Source organism: Emydura macquarii, unplaced genomic scaffold (genome assembly GCF_026122565.2).
Source record: "Emydura macquarii macquarii isolate MOO-44397 ecotype Brisbane River unplaced genomic scaffold, CSIRO-AGI_Emac_v2 contig_2422, whole genome shotgun sequence".
NCBI classification, from domain to species: domain Eukaryota; kingdom Metazoa; phylum Chordata; order Testudines; family Chelidae; genus Emydura; species Emydura macquarii.
In genome coordinates this window covers 35,742,352-35,754,842 of record NW_027132559.1, presented here as the reverse complement: position 1 = coordinate 35,754,842, position 12,491 = coordinate 35,742,352, and the positions used below count along the sequence as shown (strand labels likewise).

General features: G+C 40.1%; 1 protein-coding gene across 3 annotated transcripts in view; it reads left to right on the top strand.

The window, feature by feature from the left end:
- The window catches only part of RUNDC3B (RUN domain containing 3B), a 158,000-nt gene that overhangs the window by 124,310 nt on the left and 21,199 nt on the right, over window positions 1-12,491 (top strand). For all 3 annotated transcript variants that reach the window (XM_067562260.1, XM_067562259.1, XM_067562261.1), the window contains exon 9: window positions 2,845-2,991. In XM_067562260.1, coding sequence (XP_067418361.1) covers window positions 2,845-2,991 — 147 coding nt within the window. The remainder of the gene's footprint in view (window positions 1-2,844; window positions 2,992-12,491) is intronic.

Below are 12,491 nucleotides of genomic sequence, written 5' to 3'. Positions count from 1 at the left end.
ACAGGGAGTGCCCTTTGAAGAGCTTTCCCCCTCAGTGACCCTGGTCTCTGATACTTCGGATCAGGGGTGGGGAGCCTACTTCTATGACATCAGCACATGGGGACTCTGGACACAGGAGGATCGCTTCCTCCACATAAATGTCAGGGAGATCAATGTAGTACACCTGGCTTGTGAGGCGTTCCTTCCCTAGCTGGCTGGCAAGGTAGTCCAAATTCTGATGGACAATACCGCCACAATGTTTTACATCAACAAGCAAGGCAATGCTCAGCCATCATCTCTGTGCCAAAAGTCCACTTATGGGACTTCTGCAGGCACAATGCCATCCACATTGTAGCTTCACATCTCCCAGGCACCAGGAATGTACTAGTGGACCTTCTCAGTACGTCTTTTTCGTCTCGTCACGAATGGTCACTCCACCCAGAGGTTGCCAGCATGATTTTTTAAAAGGCGGGGGACTTCCCAAGTGGATCTGTTCGCCTTCAGACAACAGAAAGTGCTACCAGTTCTGTTCCATCTGCAGGTTCACCATAGGCTTTCTGTCCAATGCCTTTCTGCTGTCCTGGGCAGGGATGCTGCTGTATCCCTTCCTGTCAGTACCACTGGTCCACATGGTCCTGTTGAAGATCAAGCGGGACAAGACAAATATGATACTGATAGCTCTGGTGTGGCCATGACAGCACTGGTTCAACACCCTGCTGGAGCTCTCAACAGCAACCCCACTGGAACTGCCACTTTGGCCAGACCTTCTGTCCCAGGACCCTGGCCGTCTATTGCATCCAGACCTAGCATCCCTGCAACTGACAGCATGGCTGCTGCATGGCTGAATGCAGAGGAGTTAGGCTTGCTCAGTGTAAGTTTAACAGGTTCTCATGTACAGCAGAAAGCCTTCTACTAGAGCAACATGCCTGGCCAAATGGAAGAGAGATTCCTGTTGGGCCTCAGACCAGAAAGTTTCTCCTCACTGAACCTCAATACAGTTTATATTGGACTACCTGTTATATCTCAAGCATCAAGGCCTAGTTCTTTTGTCACTTCATGTTCACCTGGTGTCTATTTCAGCCTTCCATCCTTCAGTCCAGGATAGGTCAGTTTTCTCCCATGACATAACAATCAGGTTCTTAAAAGGCATGGAGAGACTTTACCCACAAGTCAAAGATCCTATTCCTCCCTGTCACCTGAATCTAGTCCTTTCAAAGCTCATGCCCTCCCCCCTCTTCGAGCCATTAGCAACCTGCTCTCTGCTGCTCCTCTCTTGGGAGGTTTCCTTCCTGATGGCAATTACCTCATGAAGCACAAAAGTTTCTAAGGTCACACAGCTGTCACCTCGAAACCACCTTACACAATGTTTTATAAAGACAAAGTTCAGCTGCGACCCCACCCAGCCTTCTTACCAGAGGTAAATCACAGTTCCATAATAACCAGGATATATTCCTGCTTGTGGTCTTCTCGAAACAGCACAGACCCAGTGAGGAGCATAGGTTGCACACCCTAGATGTTAGACAGCTTTGGTCTTTTACATTGAAAGGACTAAACTCTTCCAAATGTTGATGCAGCTCGTCGTTGCAGTGGCAGAAAGGATGAAAGGTCTGCTAGTCTCTTCCCAGAAGATCTCCTCATGGATAACCACCTGCATCATGTTCTCTGCCAGCGATTGTAGCAACTTACTCAACCAGGGCGCAAGTCTCAGCAGCAGCCTTTCTGGTGCAGGTGCTTATTCAAGAAATCTGCAGAGCTACTACACGGTCTTCAATTCATACTTTTGCATCCCATTATGCTATCACCCAGCAGGCCCAGGATGATGCCATCTTTGGTAGAGCAGTATTGCAAGTGATACATCCATGAATTCCGAGCCCACCTCCAGGGATGCTGCTTGTGAGTCACCTAACATGGAATCGACATGAACAAACACTTGAAGAAGAAAAATGGTTACTAACCTTCCATAACTACTGTACTTTGAGATGTATTGCTCATGTCCATTCCATGACCTGCCCTACATCCCCACCGTCAGAGTTGACGGCAAGAAGGAACTGTGAGGGAGTGCAAGGCCAGCAGCGCCTCATGTACCACTGCATAAGTGTGGGGCTCCAGAGAGCACCAGAGCAGGCCCTACGGATACCACTAAGGCAAATAAAATCTCTGACAGCCATGCACGAGGGCACAAACACCTAACATGGAATGGACATGAGCAACATATTTCAAAGAACAACAGTTACAGAAGGTTAGGAACCGTTTTTTCACAGAAGTAAAGTGAGACTTAACTAATTCAGGCTTGTAAAATGCTCAGTAGCACTTTCTATATGAATGGCTTAAAATGCAAGTTATTACTGGTAATTATTATAAGGTATTTACGGCTAGTCTTTGTTAGTGCTTCTGGGCTGACACACGACAGGCATACTGTCAGCCTATAACTAAAGTTGCCTAAAAAGTTCTGTTTCAGAAAAATGTTTTCTGATTAGATTTTTATTTTGTGCAAAAACAAACTTTAAAAAATCCTGTAATTTTGAAATGCAAATGATATTTGTGCAACTGATCCTCTAGCTATCCTGCAGAATAATGGAATAACAGGTCTGCTGATGTTCAGAAATGCAGTCGTTTTTTCAGAAGGTAAAATGTAATTTCAGCTTTTTGTTTTTCTGTTCCTACACACTGATTTCTCAGTGGCCTCTCTTTAGGAAAAGAAAATTTATGAAAATTACCTTTTATTAGTTGTATCACAATAGGGTTCTAGCAGATACATAATTCAAGCGGGAACATCAACCTGGATAGGATTCTTATATGCTTCCTTTCTGTGACTTAAAGCATTACATTTAATGGAATAAGATTCACTGTTTTTTATTTTCACAGAACTGTGCTAAAGAATAATGATTTGAGATCAAGACAAGAGTTAACTACCCACCTCACCAATCAGTGGCCTTCCCCGGGAGCTTTGGATGTCAATTCTGTTGCCTTGGATACTCTACTCTATAGAAAGCACAGTCAACAATGGGATGAGTAAGTTGAATATTTTTTGTTGACTCGTATTGGGACACAGACAGAACTCAGAATCATACTACTATCTTCTCTGTTTCCCCGATATATCATCTGCTAATGTACCCACTAATGCTAACTGTGTCCTTAGGCCTGCCTGCCTACCTATGCATGATGGGGGGAAAATGTATGGGTTAGGAAGCAGTTTGGAACTAAGACACTATGTACAGTTGTACCACATGTACAGTTGTGGTACCAGCTGAGAATCTGAAGCATTGAACAAAAACATGAAAAGAAAATTCACAGAGCAATTTTAGAATTTCAGGTCAGAACTGACATACAAAAAGTTGGTGTTATGAATGAAAATCTATTTGGTTATGAACCAGCATATAATGCTGCAAATTGATGCTTGATTTAGTTTTTAAATAATCACTTAATTCAGCTTGATTAACTTTGGATGATTGATTATAGCATAGGTATAGCACAATAAAACAAAAATAATAAAGTATGAACATTCAAATATTTTTTTAGTGTGGCATCTTCCAGAAAGTGTAAATCATTGCAGTCAAATCAAGATGCAAAACATAAACGGATAACAGAGTTTATGCTGACACAGCAGAAATGTATAATACACCATTAAATTGTTATCTTTATCTAAAGAAACTTACAGTACCTATTGTTGGAATCAGCAAAGCACTTGATAACATGCTTATGTACGTGCCTGTCCCATTGAAGTAAGTGCTACTAAATGGCACATGGATGCCCACTAGAAGTTTAGCATGTGCTTAAGTGCTTTGCTGAACTGGGGTCACAAATTGCATGACCTTGTTGCATTATTTCCTATTCTAGAGTGAGCCACTTCATTGCAGATTATCACAAATTTTAGGGAGCGTAGGATGACCATATGTCCAGTTTTGGCTGGGATAGTCCCTTTTTTAAGCTCTGTCCCTGATGTCTCAACTTGTTTGGCAAAACTGGGCATTTGTCCCATTTGCTTTTGCAACTGATGAGTTGGCAAGAGCAAACAGGATAAATACCCAGTTTTGCACCCAAAAAAAAAGTGGCGGCACCTCCACTCCCCCCTCCACCCTCCCCGGCACCAAGCGTGGCATGGCCTTCCTGGCAACTATCCTGAGCAATCCCTGGAGTCCCCATCCTGGTCTCGTGTCCTCCGCACCTGCTATCCTTTGGGGCCAGTCCCCTAAGCCCTCTCCAGCCTCCACTCCCACTGGCTTCTTTCCCTCCTCAGTCTGTCTCGAGTCACCTGCTTCTGTCATAGCTTGGCAGGGATGCCATTTAGGGAGGGTTTGGGGGGCACCTGCTTCCCGCTCCCCCTCCCTGAGTTTCATACCATGGGCCAGGAATGACCCTGTCCCCTCTTGCTTGCTTCTCTGCTTGCTTACCTCACCATCCAGGAGTAACACCCTCCCTTCACCAGCCAGGAGCTACACACACACACACACACACACACACCCCCCCCCAATACCATAATCTGAAATGGTGGGCCTGCATCCCAACCTTCTCCCACCTTCCCACAGCTGCTCTCTGGAGTCTCCTTAGTTTCTCCCACTACCCAGAGCCTCTTTCCTGTCTTTCTGCTATCCCAGCCCACAAAGGGGCATCACAGTGCTAACTGGATCGTAGTCCAATAGCTTCACTTCCTGGCTCCGAGTCCAAAATACTCACACTTGCACACTCACACCCTGCTTTCCTGCCCAGATCCCAGCCCATACCCCTTCTCTTCCACCCTGCCCCCATCTCTGCTACTTGGCTGAATTGGGGGCACAGAGGAACGTTTGCAGGGGCCCAGAGGCAGCGACGCCAGGTGATTTGGGCCAGCCTTGCACATCCCATTTTCAGTTTAGGAAAACGTCATTGTAAGGGAGAGGATCCTTACATGAATACTTCAAAATTTGATCTACACTACTTTTTATATCAGGTGCAAACTGCATACAATTATTTTATTTAAAACAAATGCTTCAATATATTTTCTAAAATGAAAATATTGCCTGAGACCAGTATTTGAGCAGCCCAACAGAAAATACATCATTTTGCAGGTGTGAGTGGGGGGCAATGGGAGAATTAAATCAAAGAGCACTTTTCAATTCTAAGCTTTCAAGGATAGTGAAGAAATTTGTTTTCAAAATTATCCATTTGTTTTATTGGTCTACTTTTTTTTTTTTTTTTTTTTTTTTTAAGTTTTTTAAAAGTTGCTGTTTGATCTTCTATTGCAATAGATTAGAGGTCATTCAATCAACTAGAAATTTCAGCCACAGAGGAAGCATTAGTGCTCTTAAATTTTAAATAAAAATCCAATTAGAACTTGTGATATCATCCTGTATAACAAACTGGTAAATATGAAAGACAGTGTTGCCGAGAGAAAATTCTAATAAGGCATAATGGTAATAGAATCCTGTGATGGTTATGAATGCCCTGTCACACGAGATTACTTTAGTTTTTATGCTGTATTGAATTTGAAAAGTCATTATTTTAGAAAATGAGTAGGAAACAAAAATCCTCTGGCTGCTTTTCTCCTTCCCCTTTTTATATTACATTGCTATACCTCATTGTCTCCATAAGTATAGTTGTTCTGGCTCGTTCTCCCTTTAACAAATTTTTCCAAGAAAATTGGCTTAAAGACTTTAACAGCATCCTGTGGGTGGATTATAAATCACACTGCAACATTTTTCCTATTAGTTTTATTTATATATAAAAACTTCTCATGATATATTTTAACCATTTGCTACCTAACCTTAGCTATACTTTCAACACTTAATTATATATAATATGAATGGTTAAAATATAAATCAATTATTTGCATTACACAATTTACAAACAAATTTTATGTATAGAAATCCAACCAATTAAAGAAAAATTATTAAAATAAGATAAAGAATAGAAGCAAAATTCAGAGGAGGGGGATAGAGACAGAGAGAGAAGGAAGTGGGGAAAGTGAAGGAGGGCCAGTGCATTTAATAGGATCATTCAGATATTTCCAGGAAAGCACCACATATCTCTGAGAATTTTTCTTGGGTATTTCTGTGATGGTATACAACTCTTTCTATAGTGGCCACATTTATGATGTCTGTGCTCCACTCTTCAACTGTTGGTCACTTTTTGGATCTCCATTTTTGTAGTATTAGTCGTTTGGAAATTATTAGTGCTCTGCTTAGCCAAAGTTTTTCAGATTTATTCAGCTTCCAATTAACATCCATTAAGTTTAAAATTAAATGTTTAGCTTTAACACAATTTTGTTTGATAATAAAAAATTAACACTGTAATTCAGATCTGCCCAAAACCTACGGATATAGGAGCATTCCCACAACATATGGGTTAAATTAGCATCTGCTGAATCATAGCACCAACATTTGTCTGACTTAGCAGCATCTGTCTTAATCAGTCAAAGAGAGGTCCAGTGCATCCTTCATATGATTTTCTGATGCATTAATCAAAAAAGGAGGCCCAAGGAGCAGATTGGAACACTAGCTAAAATTTATTTCCTTTTGCTAGCAGATAATTGGCCTAGTTCTTCCTCCAATTTCTTTTTTACGGGATCCATGTTGAGTTCAAATTTGCTGGCCAAGTGTGCATATAGCGTTGCCATTGGTCTTGGAAGAAATGAAAGCAGTTCAGGTAGGTCATGGTAGCGAAGACATTAGGGACAAACAGATGGGACATAGCAGGGGGCACCAAACTGTGGCTTGTGAGCTGCATGCGACTCTTTTACAGTAAACGTTGGCTCATGGAGCCCCCCGTGTCTCCCCATTCTCTGCTCTGGGGAGCTCGGAGCTTCTGCCTTGCAGCAAGGTTGGGGGCTAAATGATTCTGCCCAGTGGGGAGGAGAGTTTTGGAGGGTCAGTAAGTTTGGCCACCACTGGGTATAGCATTGTGACTGGTCGCTGGAGGGGCTACACTGAGAATGCTCAATCAGGGCAAACTGCAAAGAATAAGGCAGATGATACCCAAAACTGTTGTTTTTTATACTTAAATTCACCAAGCCAGTAACAAAACAGCTTCTGTAATGCCTTACTGGTTATCAAGAAGCCAAAATACCATTTCCTTTAAGCAATCCAGTATTTGGCTCCCACTCCGAGAGCCAAGTCTAATATGGTGAGAGTTAAAACCTTATTCACCATGAATAAAGTTCCACCAGTCACATGAGATTGGACACATTAACCAAGAGGTCAATGAATATTTCAGATCTGACCCAAATACATGCTTACATCCAATTCTTATTAATGAAATTTAAGATTTATTAATAAAAAAAGAAAAGAGAGTTGCTATGGGTAAAGGTCATCATACATACAGATATGAATAAAGTTATTAGGTCAGTTTCATAGCAGAGGTGGTGAGACTACTGATCTGTAAAATTCCTTCTGGAATTAAATTAAAAGGTTATAGTCCAATAGGCAGTCCATGTGTAGTTGTTTAAATTCTTCTTTGAGAGTTCCAGGGTGGATCCATAGTCAACTTGAAGACCTCAGTCCTTAAGGCTTAGACTTTCCCTGTTAAAGTTTAAGCATATCTGAGATAGCAAGGATCAGGCCCAAAAGATCCGTTATAGCCAAAGGTCAACAGATAAGCCTTTTGTCAGCAAATGACCACAGCAGGCTTTCCTAAAATGAAAAACAGGTAAAGTACGTTATTGTTTTGAAGCTAATCTGTTTCCTGGGCATACACTGGTAGCTAGCTGCATTCATTAGCATAAAGCAATTTACCATCAAACAGATCACAGGTAGTTTACTACAAACTTCAAAGAAAAATGAAGACAATAATATTATTACACCACAAGTCTCATTTAAATGATAATATACCCTTTTGATCTCTGAATCAATAGAATCCAGTAATGAAACACTGTAGACAGGACCAGAAGTTTAGCATCTACAAGCTAATTAGACCACATTGTTAAACTTCTAACAAACACAAATACAATTAGTATCTATTCTTAATCCTCTAATAATAAAGGCCTACATTTCAAGGACTCTAGTGTATTTAACGTGGCTTTGCTAACTATCTACAAGGAATGGCCCTGTTTACCATTTCAGTACTCTTCTAATGTGTCCTTAAGGGTAGCTTTTGGGTCACTCATCCTACTGGTTGCTTAATCCTCACTGGCTCAGTGTCACAAGCATGTTTAAAATGGATATATTGCCTCTCTTTAGTATCTAGATTGAACCATTCTTTTAATATTGTAAAAGGGAAGAAAGTGTTGTTTTCAATCAGTTGACTGATGGTCAGAATCCCTGTCCTAATCCAGTCTGGTCAAATGATGGGTAGCTTGCTATATATAGTTTTGAGTTGCCCCAGATAGAGAGGCCTTGGTATGTAGAATGGGGTGATTTTAAAAATTTAGTAAACGTAGTGTGCCAAGTACTTTTGGCTGCCACAGTAGTCAGTAATTGTTCTTTAGGTAATCAGTAGTAATCCAAGTGTAGTGCATGGGAAAGGGATAAAGGAGCAACCAATTCTGCTGCCAAATGGTGCACAAAGGAAAAAAATCACTATGCTGCTTGGTTAAGAATTATTGCCTGATGGTAAAGTTTAAAGTTGGGAAATCTAAAACCACCTGTTTTGATAGGGAACTATAATCTTCTAAAGCATATTCTGGGTTTGTTACTAGCACCCCACAAGAAGAACCTGAACATGTTGAGTTTGATAAAATAAAAGGGAGGGATATGGATAAGGAGGAAATTCAGAATGAAAATGAATGCCTGGAAAAGGCATTCATTTTATTTGTTTTTCCCCAAAGAGGAAGAGGTAATGCCTGCCATCTATTTAAATCATTTGCTAATCGCATGATTAGTGGGTCTTAGGTTAACCTTGACTATGTTTTTAATTTCTTTAGGGAATAGGATGCCAAGATACCTGAGGTTTGTCTGGTGCCATCTAATGTGGGGAGGAGAAAAAAGTAAAACCCTTCATTGTAGGGTTCTGCAACTGCCCTACATCTTTTAACCCCCGTTTGTCCATATAGTCTCTTATAATGTTTCCAGCACGTGATTGTGTATGCTGGTGCTGCCCTGACTTGCTTAAAAAAGAAGTCCAACACATCATTAAAATCTCCTACTATGATGACTGAGTCTTGTGGAATATTCATTAATCTGGAAAAAAAATTAAAACATGGATCATCTTTATTGGGTCTGTATATATTAATTAGAGTCAAATATCTTAGCCTTCACTAGGAAAAATCTACCTTCCTCATCTATATTTACATTTACAATTTGTAAATTGAATCTTTTGTGAACAATATTACTCCACCTTTGGCTGTGGAGAAAAAATCGTTAAATTTCCCCCATCCCGTCCCTTCTAAATTTCTCTGCTTCCAAGTCATTAAGGTGGATTTCCTGTAGCAAGATATCTGCTTTCAGAATTTTTAGATGAGTGATAATTCTTTTTCTTTTTATCAAGTGATTCACCCCCCTTTCATGTTGCAGGAAACACAATTTATAATATTAGTCATAATATTTGACCTAAACACTCCCTTCTTTATCAGGTACCTGAACAGTATTATTGCTTAGGACATTGTTATTTTCCAATATAGGAAAGGTATATCTGGGTTCCCCCTCGCTGCCCTGGAGACATGAGGGGGAGGGGAAATGGGAGAGGGTAAGGCAGGCCAGGACAGATAAAAAACAGGTATAATGTGAGAACCAGTAGAAAAACTGAGAAAAGGAAATAAAGTGATCAAAATTGACCAAATATCACTTAAAAATACATAACTCTTATTTAAATGGAAACAGACCCTAAGTCCAGGAGGCTTACAAGGGGGTGATCTCATCACTCACTCTCCCCATTTCGCCAAAACATCCAATTGGAGTATAACTGGATTCCCTTTAGCTCTATAAAGAAGAAATAGTCTCATAACAAGGAAGGGCATGATTTCTGCACTTTTCGTAACAACATAAAAAAAAAGCAGGGGCAAGGGTGAAGAATGCCAGTATCTAAACTTAAGACCAAGACTATAATATATAAACAAGAAAGTTACAAAAATTGTTTAAATAACCTCATTCTAACATAACTGGATCATTTGCAGCTAAGGGTTCATTAGCAGAACAGTTCTGCCTAAATTTTGTCCCCTAGAGTCTTGTCGATGTTGGATTATAGTGTGAATGCCATTGCCCAATAGCTATATTAGCAATATAAATCAGCACATTTACTACAACTCCATTTAACAAAACTTAAAAAACACCCCAAAACCTAGACAAATATTATTGAAAAAACAACTGACAGTTTTATACTAAAGTATTCTGAGTATGTTGATGAATCATAACCAGCAAGAAAAATTGTTCTTGGATAGGATTTTAGGAGATCAGATTTCTTCACAATTGAAAAGATTCATCATTAAACTGAAATCTTCATTACATTGTTTAGATGTGATATCTCTTATAAGTGTACATTTAAGACAAATGGATGAATGTTTTCAGATTTGCTATAAACCCAAAATCTAGGAAATTAGATGAGGATCAAACCATGTAAAATCATTAAGGGGGAAGGGGAGAATTTAAAAAAAGAAAAACAAAATTGTGTGGGGAGGTTGGAAAAGGCAGGAGTGCATTAGACAGAGAACAAAATCATACATCTTTGTTGAGTCTAAAATCCAATGACGTATAAAATTATACAAAATAAATATGAGAGTGGTGAAGTATTGGAATGGGTTATCTAGGGAGGTGGTGGAATCGCCATCCTTAGAGATTTTTAAGGCCTGGCTTGACAAAGCCCTGGCTGGCATGATTTAGTTGGGTTTGGTCCTGCTTTGAGCAGGGGGTTGAACTAGATGACCTCCTGAGGTCCCTTCCAACCCTAATCTTCTATGATTCTATGATGTAAAGAGTGCCAGGTCCAATGAAGCAATTTGTTCGGAGTTAGGACTTAAAAGTGGGTATGCTCCCGGTGCTCTCCTGGATTCATGGGTGATGGGGTAGAGAAGGTACAGGTAAATTAGGAATGTTGATATTGTAACACTCCAGTCTGCTAGCATCAGCAGCCAGAATCCATAGCTGCTTCCTGAGTCTGGATGGAGGATCAGAAGGGTCAAAATTTGATCAGAGAGATCTTTCTCCTCATCCACTCGCTCCCCAGCCAGCTCCCTCTGTTTCACATTGCTATAAGAAACCTGCCAGGCTTGGTCTGGGGTGCTGTCACTGTTAAGGGAGGAATTCAGAGGGAAAGGTCTTGGGGAGTGATATCCAGAGACTCCAGGGCAGTATGTTTATCTTTAAAATAAGTGTGATTATATATGTAATTATATCCATGGTTAAATGTATTGAGGCAGGTCCAGGTATACCCAGAACATACCTGATTGATATTTGTTTAATCTGTTCTTAAAAACCTCCAATGATAGGTCCACAGACTCCCTTGGTAACTTTATTGTTAGTAAGTTTTTCCTGATATCTAACCTAAATCTCCTGTGCTGCAGATTAAGCCCATTACTTCTTGTCATGACTTCAGTGGACATGGAGAACAGTCGGTCACTGTCCTCTTTGTAAAAGCCCCTAACAGAGTTGAAGACTGTTATCTTGTCCACCATAGTCTTCTTTTCTCAAAACTAAAGATGCCCATTTTCTTTAACCTTTCCACATAGGTCAGGTTTTCTAAACCTTTTATCATTTTTGTTGTTCTCCTCTGGACTCTGTGCAGTTTGTCCACATCTTTCTTAAAGTTTGGCACCCAAACCTGGCCACAGTACAGCAACTGAGTCCTCACCAATGCCAAGTAGAGCAGGGCAGTTACCTCCTGAATCTTACATATGATACTTCTGTTAATACACCCCAGAATGTATGCTTTGTTCACAACTGCATCACGTTGTTGACTCAAACTAAATTTGTGATCCACAATAACCTTCAGATCCTTTTCTGCTGCCTAGCGAGTTACTTCCCATTTTGTAGTTGTGAATTTGATTTTTTACTTCCTAAGTGAAGTACTTTGTATTTGTCTTTATTGAATTTCATCTTGTTGATTTTAGATGAATTCTCCAATTTATTAAGGCCTTTTTTAATTCTAATCCTGTCTACCAAAGTGCTTGCAACTCCTCCTGACTTGGTGTCATTTGCAAATTTTATAAGCATTCTCTCTCTGTTATCCAAGTCATTAATGAAAATATTGAATACTACCAGAGCCAGGTTACACCCCTCTGAGATGCCACTAGATAAAATCTTGCATTTTGACAGCAAATCACTGATGGCTACTCTTTGAGTAGTATATTTTTTCAACCCCTACCATAAAATAATTTAATCTAGATCACATTTCACTCATTTGCTTATGAGATCATGTGCAACTGTGTCATAAGCCTTACTGAAACCAAGATATATCATATCTACTGCATCCCCTCCCATCCACTAAGATAGTAACCCTGACAAAGGAGGAAATTACGTTGGTGTAGTATTATTTGTTCTTGACAAATCCATGTTGGCTATTATTTATCATCCTATTATCCTCTAGGTGCTTACAAATTGATTTATTTGTTCCAGTATCTTTCCAGGTATTGAAGGTATGCTGATTGGTCTATAATTCCTTGGATCCTTTTT